This window comes from Diaphorina citri, unplaced genomic scaffold, assembly GCF_000475195.1.
Source record: "Diaphorina citri unplaced genomic scaffold, Diaci psyllid genome assembly version 1.1 scaffold3807, whole genome shotgun sequence".
Taxonomy (NCBI): Eukaryota; Metazoa; Arthropoda; class Insecta; order Hemiptera; family Psyllidae; genus Diaphorina; species Diaphorina citri.
In genome coordinates this window covers 1,083-14,122 of record NW_007381207.1, presented here as the reverse complement: position 1 = coordinate 14,122, position 13,040 = coordinate 1,083, and the positions used below count along the sequence as shown (strand labels likewise).

Sequence of the window (13,040 nt, the reverse complement as noted above, 5' to 3'; positions counted from 1 at the left end):
AAATCCGCGAACATAATCGCGAAATCACATAGGTACGATATGTACATAGGTACGATAGGTGATAGGTAACATACCTATTATTAACAAGCTGGGTCCGTCCCTCCGGGAATTTTTTAGCCCGTAGTTTATTCGATCATGGTTAAAGAATACCTTTGTACCTACCTAATTTGTTTAATATTCAGTTTATTATCATTCTTGATTTGATTTTTTGATTTTACTTTCATGTAATGATTTAAAATCAAGACTAGAGCCCGTTCTCCCTTTATTCCCGATATAATGTTTAAGTCACCCATCCATTTATTGGCCTTGCTCGGCGTAGCTTAACATAGATGACGCTAAAACCGGTCTTAAATTAACGACTGAAGTGTTATCTAAAACTTTCTCGCTTTGAGTTCATAGGTGGTCGCGACAAATTTCAAGATCAGAGCTCATTTGTGTGAGAAAATGTGAGAAAAATCCCGCAAAAATCCGTTTTTTTTGGTTTTTTGGCTTTATGGTTTTCTGGACAAAATTTGCACCACCATTTTCGTGATCCTGGTAAAAAGACCTTTAATTTGATATATAGGTCGACCAGGTTTGGATAAGTCCTTCTATGGGGACAGACTGACAGACTGACTGACTGACGGATGGACAGACCGACACCGAAGCGAATACAATAGCCAAATTTCATTTCTCTACGACAAACCGTTCTTGAGATATTTTGTTCACAACATTCTACTTTTTCCCATTTAAACCTCGTACGTACGTACGTACAGACCATGAGACAAACCGGTCTTGAGATATTTTGTATACAACCTTTTCCCATTTAAACCTGTGGTACATACATACGTACAGACCATGGGACAAAAACCACTTTTTTGGAATCAGGGGACCCCAAAACGGATATTTCCACCCATTTCCCGATTTTGAAAATTTGGACCGATGGCAATACTTTCATTACTAGTATAGCTCCGCTATACTGTATAGTAATAGAAAGTAAAAAATCTGGTGTGAACATCACACGACTTTCTATTACCTACATTAAACTTCTTAACTGTAAGTCGGACAGTTCTAAAAGTTTCACCAATTGATTCGGCGTGAAAAATCCCATGGGATCAACTATTCACATGCTTACTTGTTAATGGTTCACAAATAAAAGGGAAATTCGTTGACACCGGGGAGTATCGAACCCGCAACTTCTCAACTGTAAGTCAGACGGTTCTAAAAGTTTCACCATTCGATTTGGCGTGAAAAATCACACTTTTAGAACTGTCCGACTTACAGTTGAGAAGTTTAATGTAATAGAAAGTCGTGTGATGTTCACACCAGATTTTTACTTTCTATTACTACAGTATAGCGAGCTATACTAGTAATGAAAGTATTGCAATCGGTCTAATTTTTCAAAATCGGGAAATGGGTGGAAATATCCGTTTTGGGGTCCCCTGATTCCAAAAAAGTGGTTTTTAGCCCATGGTCTGTACGTTACGTACGTACGTACGTACTACAGGTTTAAATGTTACAATTTCCTCTATAAAACCTTAAAAATATTATAAAAAGCGAGCCTCCCATTGAAAACCGCAGACCTATCTACATAGAATAGGGTTGGTAGGTACCTATCTACGTCCTATCGCGATAAGACCGCAGCAGTAACAGTTCTCTCTATGAAACCTCATCTGTTACAATTTCCTCTATAAAACCTTAAAAATATTATAAAAAGTGAGCCTCCCATTGAAGACCGCAGACTTATCTACATAGAATAGGGTAATAGGTACCTATCTACGTACTGTAACAGTACCTATGTACCTACCTAATTTGTTTAATATTCAGTTTATTATTATTCTTGATTTGATTTTTTGATTTTACACTGTCATGAGTTATGAGCTCACCAACAACTGATCAAAAATCTATAAAAAGAAGACTAGTAGGTTGGGCTGAGTTTTCTTCCCGGCTTGGTGCCCCGGGGCTCTGGGGGGAAGAGAACCACGCCCCATGTTATTTACTATCAGTGTTTCACTAGGAAAACTTTTACTATGACTGTCATGAGTTATGAGCTCACCAACAACTGATCAAAAATCTATAAAAAGAAGACTAGTAGGTTGGGCTGAGTTTTCTTCCCGGCTTTGTGCCCCGGGGCTCTAGGGGGAAGAGAACCACGCCCCATGTTATTTACTATCAGTGTATATATAAAAAAAAAAAAAATAAATAAATGTCTTTCTTTGTGTTAATATATCACAACTTTGGTGCTCACTGCAGCATTGTAGGATTTTTCCAAATACATATTAAATAATGAAAAGAAATATACAGAAGACACAATAAACGAAAACTACAACACATACCACAAAAACAGAGTGTACGAACACACACACAAAGACAACCCTGAAAACAAATATACAAGGGAAAAACGATATTTCACTCGGATTATATCAAATAAAGGGCAAAGTTTTTTATTTTCTATTTCTTTTCAAATACCTACGTATTCTGCAAATGTAATAGAAAGTCGTGTGATGTTCACACCAGAGGGCTCTAGTCTTGATTTTAAATCATTACATGAAAGTAAAATCGAAAAATCAAATCAAGAATAATAATAATAATAAACTGAATATTAAACAATTAATTAGGTAGGTAGGCTGAGTACGAGTTGGTTCCCAACTGGTACTGATTTTCTTTAATCACGATCTAATAAACACATTCCCGAAGGGACGGACCCAGCTTGTTTTTTTTTTAATAAACCTCTAATAAAACACCCTATACTTTACCTCCCGTTTGATTCTCGCCCGGGGCGAACTTTATCCTAAACAGGAAAGGTTCATTCACAGGACGGATGACTTTCTTCAAAATGTTTCAGATCTATCTCATTATTGAGGCATTAGCGGATGGAGCAGTTAGAATGGGTATACCTAGAGACCTGGCTTACAGATTGGCAGCTCAGACTGTGATTGGTGCCGGTACCATGGTTTTAAATACCCAGGATCATCCTGGTAAACTTAAGGATGATGTTATGTCTCCTTCAGGTAATTCCAATCATTCTTAACTCGTAAGACTTGTAATTTTAGTCTATGAAGCTGATGCTGTGCTGCATTAGGTTATCCCCCAAAAAATACCACTTTGTGGCATAAAAAAATACCCCGCCAAGTCGTTCCTCCCAAAACAAATCAAGTGCCCAAAAAATAAACAAAACTCCATCCCACCCCAAAAAAGATTAGAAATAAATTTTGTACCCCGCGTTTTCACTTCATAATTTGTATGCTCCTCCTTCACGTAGTACCTACCTTTCTTTCCCCTCATTGCACTCCTCTTTCCTCTAATATCACTTCTGCTTCACTGCATTGGCGGCGTGCAATCGATTTAATTTTAAAACATTGCACGCCGTCATTTTTTTTAAATTTTGATATCTATCTATCTATCTATATTTATAAAACAATAAACCCTGACTCATTCATTCATTCACAACACTCACGTACTTGTAATACTACTACCTCCTAGATATGACAAGAAACACATCAATAAACATATAATAAGACTAAACACAAAAATCAAAAACTGCATAACCAAATACCCAAATTTTCAATTCATAGAACCAGTCAACTTCCTTGACTCATATGACTACACAAAAGATATGATACACCTAAACATGATGGGAAAACGAACACTATGCAGAAAAATAGCCATAAAAATCTTCGGAAAGCTAAATAATGAAAAGAAATATACAGAAGACACAATAAACGAAAACTACAACACATACCACAAAAACAGAGTGTACGAACACACACACAAATACAACCCTGAAAACAAATATACAAGGGAAAAACGATATCTCACTCGGATTATATCAAATAAAGGGCAAAGCTACAATGACAACGCATACCAGAAGAAAAACACCCTATACAACAGGGACTTAGCAAACATCAATGGAAACAACACAAACACAGTACACCAACAATTACAAACAAAAACAATTACATCAGCAACAAACAAAAACACAGAAAAAACAACGCATACAAATTACACAACAAACCAACATGAAAGACACAACAACCAAAACACAGAACAGCAGAAATATCTACAACACAACCCAAACGAAACCCAAGTACCACAGAACTACGCTCCTGTATATTTTCAAACACAAATACAACAAAGATCACAAATAGAACACAAAAAGGCAACAACAAAAAACAATCATGATAAAACACCTTTCATGGCACCACCATTTAACCCAATACTGCCACTGAATAATCCAATCCCATACACACCCCCGAACACACATTTATACCCATATATCATTTACAGACATAACATTACCCCACAAATTAGCAACTATGTCCCAACAAATCTAAACAACGAGAAAAATTTTCGGTACACTATGACGAGCCCTATGTAGAAGGCGAAAAAACCAAACTGCATGTAGATGAAACAACAACACACACTAAACCATCCAACAACAAAAAACAACCGTCCTTCCTTTATTATTACAATAGTAATAACAAGCTGGATCCGTCCCTCCGGGAATTTTTTAGCCTTTAGTTTATTCGATCGTGATTAAAGAAAATCAGTACCTAATTTGTTTAATATTCAGTTTATTATTAATCTTGATTTGATTTTTCGATTTTCCTTTCATGTAATGATTTAAAATCAAGACTAGAGCCCGTTCTCCCTTTATTCCCAATATAAGGTTTAAGTCACCCATCCATTTATTGGCCTTGCTCGGCGTAGCTTAACATAGGTGACGCTAAAACCGGTCTTAAAATAACGACTGAAGTGTTATCTAAAACTTTCTCGCTTTGAGTTCATAGGTCGTCGCGACAAATTTCAAGATCAGAGCTCATTTGTGTGAGAAAATGTGAAAAAAATCCCCCAAAAGCCGGTTTTTTTGGTTTTTCGGCTTTATGGTTTTTTGGACAAAATTTGCACCATTTTCGTGTTCCTGGTAAAAAGACCTTTAATTTGATATATAGGTCGACTAGGTTTGGATAAGTCCTTCTATGGGGACAGAGTGACAGAATGACAGAGTGACAGACAGACAGACGACACAGAAGCGAATACAATAGTCCGTCCCTTATACCTTTTTATTACTATTGTAATAATAAAGGAAGGACGGACTAAAAAGGCAACAACAAAAAACAATCATGATAAAACACCATTCATGGCACCACCATTTACCTACATACTTCGTAACCATTCCCAAATTTCATCAAAATCGGTTGAGCCGTTTTCTCGTGAAAAGAGGACAAAAACGGGTCTATTAGGCCATTTTCTTCAAACCGCTGCCATTTTGAATCAGGATGGATTGTGAAAATTTCAAGTAGCCTATGTCACCCGGAGTACTTTTCTTAACAACCACAAAAAATTTCATCAAAATCGGTCGAGCCGTTTTGGCGTGAAAAGAGGACAACCAAAGGTCTATTTAGCGTGACAGACAGACATACCCACAGACAGACAGACAGAATTTTTTCTAATGTGATTTTTGGAATCGTGGATGCATAAGGAGTAAGAATAACTAAAAATTTCACGATTCTAAGCAATGTGCAGACAAATCTACAATTTTATTTATATAGATTGTAATAATAAAGGAAGGACGGACTAAAAATGTAAATTTGGGTAGGTAGATGTTTTGCCCCATAATAAGTCTGACGGTTTATGAGGGTAAGAGATAATTTACCAATCATTTATTAATTATTAATTGAGTTTACAATTTACTTACTTACTTACTTACTTAATCCATCCCGTTCTACCGTTGGTGTCGGGTTTGCCAGAAAGCTCGCCATTTGCTTCTATCGTGAACACTACTTGTGGCACTTTTCCAGGACTGTCCTCTCTCCTTAACAGATTCCATGACATTTTCTTCCCAAGTACATCGGGGCCTTCCTCTCGGTCTTCGGCCCTCTGGTTTTGCAAGATATGCTAATTTGGGGTATCTCTGGTCGGGCATTCGCATCATATGTCCAAACCAGCGGAGTTGGGCTTCCTGAATGAAAGTCTGCATAGGGTCGATATTTAGAGAGCTTCGGATACTTGTGTTTCTGATTCTGTCTTTTCTTGTTTTGCCTTCTACACGCCTTAGGTATTTCATTTCTGTTGCTTGAAGTCTGGACTTGTGTTTTGATGTAAGAGTCCACGATTCAGCACTGTATGTAAGGGTTGGTCTATATACAGTTTTGAAGACGGTAACTTTCGTTTGCTTTCCAACTTCTTGTTTGTTTATAAATCCTCGGCGCAAGGAATGAAAGCATTTGGTTGCATTTGCTACTCGTCCGTTTATTTCTGCATCTATGGTACCATCTGCAGATATCAACGCGCCAAGGTATTTGAATACATTGACCTGTTCTATTGGTTGGTTATTCAGATGTACATGATGTTGGATTGGATTTCTAGATATGACCATACTTTTTGTTTTCTTTACATTGATGACCATTCCTCGGCGTGTCATTTCTTCATTCCATACATTTAGATTGTGCTGTAAGTTGGTTTCATTTTTCGCTAGTATGGCAAGGTCATCCGCGAAAGCCAGATCCGTGATGTAGATTGGTTGGAGTTTCCAGTACCCAATACTATGTTTCTTCGTGCGTTCTTTGCAGGATTTTATGACGTCATCTATGAGAAGGACAAATAGATAAGGGGATATGATATCACCCTGTCTTACTTCGCAATAAGTCTCAAACTCCTTGGACAAAGCACCGCACGTGCGCACTTGATTTCTACAAGATTTGTAAAAACTTTTGATAGCCTGTACAAGGTCTGGCTGCACTCTTTTCCTATCGAGGATATCCCATAATACGTGCCAAGGGGCTTTATCAAAAGCTTTTTCCAAGTCGATGAACGCGCAGTGTAGCTGGGAATCCAACTGGATGGCCTTTTCTGAAATTTGTCTTAAGGTGAACAGCAGATCTTGTGTACTGCGCCCTTTACGGAATCCGCATTGACTTTCTTCTAACTCGTTTTCAGTAGATTCTCTAAGTCTCATTTCCAGTATTCGAGAATATATTTTGCCAGGGATACTTAATAGAGATATACCCCGATGGTTTGAGCATTCTCGATTATCCCCCTTTTTGTGGATAGGTATGATTGTGGCAAGTTCCCAGTCTTTAGGTATAACTTTATTTTCCCAGGACAGATTTAAGACTTTGAGTAACAGGCTTTCTCCAGCACTTCCCATATACTTGATCATCTCAGGAGTAATATTGTCAGCGCCTGGTGCTTTTCCTAGTTTCATCTTCTTTATAGCTGCATGTAGCTCAGAGAGGGTTATGTTATATTCCGTGTTGGGGTCAGTCTGTTCCCTTTCCGAATTCTGTGTGGTTTCTGTGCCGGGGGTAACGGCAGTGCTCGAATTATCCAACAGTTCAGCAAAGTATTGTCTCCATCTTTCCATTATCTCTTCTTCTCTCGTCAGAAGATTTCCTTCTTTGTCTTTAACAAACTTCAATGGGCACTCTTTGTCGGTTCTTAGCCTTTTGATTATTCTATAGAATAATTTTCTATTGTCTTTATAGGCCCCTTCCATCTTATCTCCAAAATCTTTCCAACTTTTCGACTTGGCTATGAGGACAGCATTTTTAGCAGCAGATCTCTTTTCCTTGTATGTTGCATAGTCTGACTGGGTTTTGGTAGTCAAATACTTCTTCCACGCTATCTTCTTCTCCTTGACCACTCTCTTCAACTCCTCTGTCCACCAATGCGTGAATTTTTTCCTGACTCCTTTTACACTTAGGCCACATGTGATTGCAGCTGCTGCCAAGATGGATTTTTTGAAGTGTGCCCAAATTTCTTCTAGATCTCTCGATTCCTTTATCGTTTCTTGTCCTTTTTCAATGTTCTCTGCAACTTTTTCCTGGTAATCTTTCTGTGTGTCCTTATTTGTCTCTTATCTCTTGTCTTGTCTCTTGTCTCTTAATTTAAAGTATTGTATAGTTTTGGTTTTCTTATGGATCTTCTTTGCTGGTGGTCTTGATTCATTCCTTTCTGTTACTAGTTCCATAATTAGGAGATGGTGGTCACTCCCTATTTCTGCTCCTCTTTTGACTCTCACATTTCTGATGAATTTGAAATTTTCTGCCTTCACTATTATGTAGTCAATGATTGATCTTTCTTGCCTTGATGGTTCCACCCTGGTATATCTGTGTACTTCCTTGTGCTTGAATTTAGTGTTTGTTATTACAAGATAATTCACGAGACAAAGTTCCAACAGTCTCTCTCCATTGCTATTGATTGTAGGCTCTCCATTTCTTCCAATTACACCTTGCCATGGATCTGCATCCTGCCCCACTCTCGCATTGAAATCTCCCAGGATAACCAGATTTTCATATTTCGCTTCCTCGATAGTTTTTTGTAATGTATCATAAAACTGATCTTTAACTGCCGCAAGTTCATCTTCATTTGGAGCATAAACAACAATTACTGAAAAAAGTGTCCCTTCTTCCTCAAGCTCGACTGTCATTATTCTTTCATTGATGAAATTCCATCCTCTTATGTTGCTCACTTTTTCATGGTGTACTAAAAAGCCAACCCCAGCTCTAGCTCTTTCTGTAGTGGGTACACCAGAGTATAACAGTACAAAGTTGTTATCAAAGGTTTCGCTTCCCTGACCTTTCTTTTTGGTTTCTGTTAAAGCCAGGTATTTGACTTTTGTGTGTAGTATCTCTTCAACAAGTTCAGCTTCTTTTCCATTTAAAGCTCGTATATTCCAAGTTCCAAAAATCGTAGTCCGTAAGTTTTGTGAGTTATGATTTCGTTCATGACACTCAGTTCAAATGAATATGTCTCGTGCATCGGCAACACTGAGTAGTACTTTTAGTTTTGTAAGTTCATCATGATTTCGTTCATGACACTCAGTCCAAATGTATATGAAGGGATCCGCAGACCATATTTGAGAGATCCTGGAAATATCATAGAAAATATTGATGTTGATCAGTTCTAAATATACCAGATATAGGTACTCCATGCATGGAATTGAAAGACTCCTTAATCCTTTTCCAAGCCTGGTTTTTTTCCTCACTGGCATTAGTACCACCATACCTTTTGGTGGAACAGTCAATGAGGACCTTTTCCTGCTTCAAAAGTTCTTGAAAAAATTCTTTTTCGTGAAAAGAATAGAATAGAATTTAGAAACAATATTTCGCTTACTTACTTACTTAATCCATCCCGTTCTACCGTTGGTGTCGGGTTTGCCAGAAAGCTCGCCATTTGCTTCTATCGTGAACACTACTTGTGGCACTTTATTGCGCCAGTTTCGAGTCCGATATTGACATCCGGTTTGCTTTCTTATTTGACTTGTAATGGGTTTGTTGGTTTTCGGACAAGCAGGGTATTGGCCTTCCGGTCCTAGTGTGAAATGAGGGGCTGCCTCAGCGATCACACACGCTTTTTGTAAAACTGTTTCAGATACTCTGGTGACTTGATTAAAAGTATCCTACTCCCTGAGACAGACAGATTTTAGTTCTCTTCAGGTTCAATTCTACGCAGGGTTATACCGCCCCGAAACGGTCCCCAACAGAACTTGGCCATTACACACAAGCATGTAATGTTACCGTCCCCCGGGAGCGTGGACCCGCCTGTTGAGAATCGTCTAGGTGCATGCACAGTTACAGACTAAGCCCCCTGTGTGCCCTAGACCGAAGGACTTGGCCATTACACACAAGCATGTAATGTTACCGTCCCCCGGGAGCGTGGACCCGCCTGTTGAGAATCGTCTAGGTGCATGCACAGTTAGAGACTAAGCCCCCTGTGTGCCCTAGACCGAGGGACAACAATATTTCGCACTCTCTTGTAATAGTCATGTAGTCTTATGTTGTCCGGGTTTCGTTTTGTCAGTCTAGCAGGTCTGTCCCTATTCCTTATAGATCTAAGCAAAGCTTGTGTCATCCAAGGTTTAATAGGTGTTATTGATAGATTCTGACGTAACTTTGTGAAGATTCATCTTGAAAAGAAGAACACAATAACTTTTACTGTGAAGAGTAAAAGTTATTGTGTTCTTCTTTTTAATAGGTGTTAGTCTGTTGGTATAGTTTTTAGTCTCAGAACTTGAACTTATATGTTCTTCAATTATGTCGGTTAGCAGTGAAGTTGACGTCATCGGAGTTCGTTATACAAGTCCAGTCTTGGTTATTTAGTTTGTCCTTTAGTGATTCGAAGTTAATACCTATGTCTGTATTGTTTTGTCGTAGGAGTTGTTTGTTTGTCAAAGTGCAAGTTAAGTTTGGTTGCAAATTCGACTAAAATTCGAATTCTTGAACAATTGAAGGTGTTCTTTTACAGAGTTCGTGACTTACGGTTACAGAACATTTGTTGCACTACTTGAAAATTGCAATTTTAGCTCAAAATTCACTTTATTTACTAAAAAACTCACAAATTATTCACGACTGAAAAGTTCTTGAAAAAATTCTTTTTCATGAAAAGAATAGACAGCCCACTTCGACATTTTTGAAATGAATCCAAACTTATGAACAAATTGATTAAAAAAAGAAAAAAAAAACAACACACATTTAAATTTGTAAGTTATGATTTCGTTCATGACACTCAGTCCAAATGTATATGTCTCGTGCATCGGCAACACTGAGTAGTACTTTGGGTTTTGTAAGTCATGATTTCGTTCATGACACTCAGTCCAAATGTATATGCCCGGCTTCCTGTGGTGACTACCGGCCGGTGGCGATACTTCCGGTGTTATCCAAGGCACTGGAAAGAATTGCGACTCTTCAGATGCTGCAATACGTACATCGAATATTTCAATATTATGGATCCCTATCAATCGGGGTTTCGAAAGCAGCACAGTACGGCCACTGCACTTGTCAAAGTGACAGATGACATTCGTCTGGCACTTGATACAAGGAAGCTGACTGTACTAGTGCTGTGCTGCTCGATATGAGCAAAGCTTTCGATTCCGTGGACTTCGATGTGTTGTTGGCAATGTTGGGGAGGATGCGGTTCTCCAGTTCAGCCCTGTCTTGGATTGAGAGTTATCTCAGAGGACGAAGACAACGTGTAAAGCAACATGGACAAGTATCCGATTGGAAAGACATTAGTTCTGGTGTCCCACAAGGCTCAGTTGCCGGTCCATTGCTTTTCTCTCTTTACATATCCGGTATTCAGCATGTTTTCCAATTCTGTAAATATCATACATATGCAGATGATATTCAGATATATGTACACTGCTTACCTGAGAAGCTTGCTGAAACTATCCAGATGTTGAATGGAGAGCTGGCAAAATTTCAAGATTGGGCTAGGAAGCTATTCTTGAAGCCTAATCCATCAAAGACCAAAGCCTTGATAATTGGTACTGATCACTTTCATTCATCTGTTCTCCCAACCATTTCCGTTCCTCCTATTCTTCTGGATGGCACGGAAATACCTGTAGTCAAAGATGCCAGAAATCTGGGCGTGGTCATTGATAGTTCACTTAGAGTTTTACTGTCTTTATACCTTGGGAAGGTTTAAAAATCTTTTCCCAATGGAATTAAAACGCAAGCTTGTTGAGTCCTTGATATTTCCTCATTTTGACTATTGTGACACTGTATACGGTGGTCTGAATGGGGAACTTGGAGAGAGCTTACAGATGGCTCAAAATGCCTGTGTGAGGTTTACGTGCAACCTCCGAAAATTTGATCATCTCACTGATTCATACGCTCAGTTGGGCTGGCTGAAGTTGAATCAAAGACGAGAGATCCATGCTTTGACTCTTTTGTTCAAAGTATTGAATACACTCAAGCCCCAATACTTACGTGACATTTTCGGGTTTCTCTCTGAAGCGGGACAATATCAGACTAGGTCTCAGAACACGAGGGTGCTTGAGATTCCTCTTCATCGCACACTGGCATATTCCAACTCGTTCCATGTGCGAACGGTGCGCTTGTGGAACGATTTGCCCGTGGTCCTTAGAAATGCCATCAGTGTTGAGAGCTTCAAGATTCTCATAGCAGATTATTATAATGAGAGTCTTGAAGTCTAAAATCTATTCTTTCTTCTTCTTCTTCTTCTTCTTCTTCTTCTTCTTCTTCTTCTTCTTCTTCTTCTTCTTCTTCTATTCATTTTCTTCATCTATCTCTTCATCTTCTTCTTTTTCCCCTTTTTACTATCCTATCTTTGGTTGGGTGGAAGAGCTCACTGTGTGAGAATCCTGCCATAAAGCCTTAAAAAAAAAAAAAAAAAAAACTTTTTGTTCTGTTAGGTGCTTTAACTGTGTTTTAACCAGTTCCTACATTTTATGATTTTGTTTCAGGTTGCCAGAGCAACAATAGGAGGTCTATTCCTTATCTTTGCATACTTGAAATTCAAGCCAAGCAAAAAATGAAATCCTCAAGTAAATAATTTTCTGTTATGTTTCATATTTTCTGAATTATAGATTCGTTTTTATTTACCTCTATTGGTAGGCAACATTAAAAACAGTTAGACATGAACAACACATGAAAAGATGGAATTTTTCTAGCATACTTATGAAATGACAAAAAAGTGATGTTCAAACAAAAGGAAATACTTTTATTTTACAAGATATAAAATGTATATTATAAGGTACAACAATATTAAAATTACTGAAGTTGTTCAAATATACAATGTTTTTAATTAATTAAATTGTAGAAACCCTGTGTTTTTTCCAGAAGATTCTAGAATTACATGGATACATACTACATAATTATAGTATGAGATACATACATACTAAATAATAATAATAATAAAAATCCATTCTCAGGCATAAGATATATTTTTTTAGACTTTCTACACTTACATTCCAACTTAGGGTAATGTCGATGTCACATAAAAAGTTTAATAATAAAAATAATTGAAATTTCAATGTAAAGTCATATTATGTAAAAGTAAAACAATAAGTAGGTACATAAATTTAAGATTCACCAGTACTTTTTCAGGGCCAATACATTAACAAATCGGGGAGGGTGGCTACTCCAAATTATAGGCATTTGGAAGCCCCTAAAGGGCCGGAAGAAATAAGAGGAAAAACATTAATTTATTTAATATACCTTATTTAAATTGTTGGCCAAGGCCGTATGTAGGGGGGGGGGGCAAATAATCCCCCTCCCCCGGTACATTACAGTTGGGACTCTTGGCTGCCCCCCCCC

At 38.0% G+C, this 13,040-nt stretch overlaps 1 protein-coding gene and 1 long non-coding RNA gene across 2 annotated transcripts in view; both read left to right on the top strand.

The window, feature by feature from the left end:
- The first annotated feature begins 2,800 nt into the window (after positions 1-2,800).
- Positions 2,801-13,040, top strand: part of LOC103520577 (pyrroline-5-carboxylate reductase) — an 11,300-nt gene continuing 1,060 nt past the window's right edge. The window contains exon 1 of the mRNA XM_008485678.3: positions 2,801-2,990. Within this exon, the coding sequence (XP_008483900.3) occupies positions 2,801-2,990 (190 nt within the window). The remainder of the gene's footprint in view (positions 2,991-13,040) is intronic.
- LOC113472077 lies at positions 9,381-10,573 on the top strand. The gene is made up of 3 exons (XR_003394542.1): positions 9,381-9,542; positions 9,667-9,848; positions 9,958-10,573. It is a non-coding gene; the product is annotated as an uncharacterized LOC113472077 (long non-coding RNA).